The 1,465-nt window shown below is 52.6% G+C and overlaps 1 protein-coding gene across 1 annotated transcript in view; it reads right to left on the bottom strand.

Moving 5' to 3' along the window:
* LOC108784730 (cellular tumor antigen p53-like) overlaps positions 1 to 1,151 on the bottom strand; it is an 11,419-nt gene extending 10,268 nt beyond the window's left edge. Inside the window, exon 1 of the mRNA XM_018553613.1 lies at positions 988 to 1,151. Within this exon, the coding sequence (XP_018409115.1) occupies positions 988 to 1,151 (164 nt within the window). The remainder of the gene's footprint in view (positions 1 to 987) is intronic.
* Positions 1,152 to 1,465: the final 314 nt, after the last annotated feature.

Genomic DNA, 1,465 nt, shown 5'->3' with positions numbered 1-1,465 from the left:
TTCACCCCCAACGGGCGCTCCAACGACACGCATATTCCGTTTGGCCCCCCCCCCCCGGCTGATAGCAGATCCTGCTGGGAGATGTCAATAAACACATCAGTCCTGGGCGAGGGCGTGGCAGACGCAGGCATGTCATGCGTCCTGTAACTCCATGCAGGAAGGAGGAGCCGCTGCCAGCTACGTGTACCCCGCTTGCCCCATGCTAAGGGAAACAGGTACGAACGGTGGCTGTGCAGTCACATGGCCAGCATACAAATTTGAAAGGCAAAGTCCACCTATTGCAAAAAAAAATGTAAAAAATACACTCACACAGGTTAGTTAAAGGAAAAATTTGCATTTTTTGGGAGGGAGCCTAATTGGAGTCCGCAGAGCATTGCAACGGTGATCAGTGTATGTGGGTTGCAATGCTCTGGTTCTTGCAGACTATTCCCCCAGCCTATGGGGCATTCGGTTATGGGGGTTTGAGTGCAATCTGCAAGTCCTTCTGCCACCATGGGGCTTGTAGTCTCTCCATTCACCGATCCCTGTGAATGGATGACGTGGCTTGTGGGCAGAGCCACGTTGAAGTAAACCATATACAGGACACATTCATAGGGAGAAGCACCCTGGGGATGGGGCATGGCACCATGTTTCACCCTATATATGGGAGTATTAAGGAACAGGGTCACAAAGCTGGACTTAGCCTGTCATTTATGCATTAAATTTATTAAATTAATAAAAAATGATTGATATAAAAGGAAATGAGGGGCGGGGTATGTGATGGGGCCCTCCTTGGTACCGCCATGTACAAGGCAGTGTGTGGCAGGACAGAGGTGAGAGAATGAGGTAACTCTCCTCACTGTGCTCCGTCGTGTGGCTGAAAGCGACGTCACGGTCTGACACTACACAACGACACCCGCCCCGCCTCATACAGGACACGTGACAACAAGGCCCCGTCTTACTTCACCCTATCTTCCTCTCTGAGGCGCGCAGGTGGAATGGCGGGACGCCGAGCGCGGGGCGGAGTCAATGGTAAGGGCATCGAACTGGCGCCTGGGCGGGGTCTCCGTCTGCCACTGGGCTTCCTGCAGTAAGAGGCGCGGGAGGACGTGCCCGCTCGGGGTTTGCCCTGTGCTGTCACGTGCTTGCGCAATGTGATTAGAGCGGAACATAGACGTCCGCCGTTTATTGTGTCATTGCGAAGAACAGCAGCTCCTCCCTCACGGTTCCTTTGTAAGGGAATGTGCCCCCTGTAATCTGGTCCTCACCAACCTCCGTGGCAGGCTACATGTGTTGGAGGCCTGCACCTCCTAAATCTGACACATGCCATAGAATGGAGGCTTTGCTCTCTATAATGAAGGTCTCTCACACTCTGTAAAATAAAGGGGTCTGACTCCAGCTTTATGTAATGGAGGCCTCCACCTCCCAAATCTGATACACTGTTTAATGGAGGCAAGCTCTCTCCACAATGGAGGTCTTACACATT

Source organism: Nanorana parkeri, unplaced genomic scaffold, assembly GCF_000935625.1.
Source record: "Nanorana parkeri isolate BGI_ZX_2015 unplaced genomic scaffold, ASM93562v1 scaffold126, whole genome shotgun sequence".
NCBI lineage: Eukaryota > Metazoa > Chordata > Amphibia > Anura > Dicroglossidae > Nanorana > Nanorana parkeri.
Note: the sequence above shows the minus strand (reverse complement) of the source record. Positions and strands in the feature narration are given on the sequence as shown.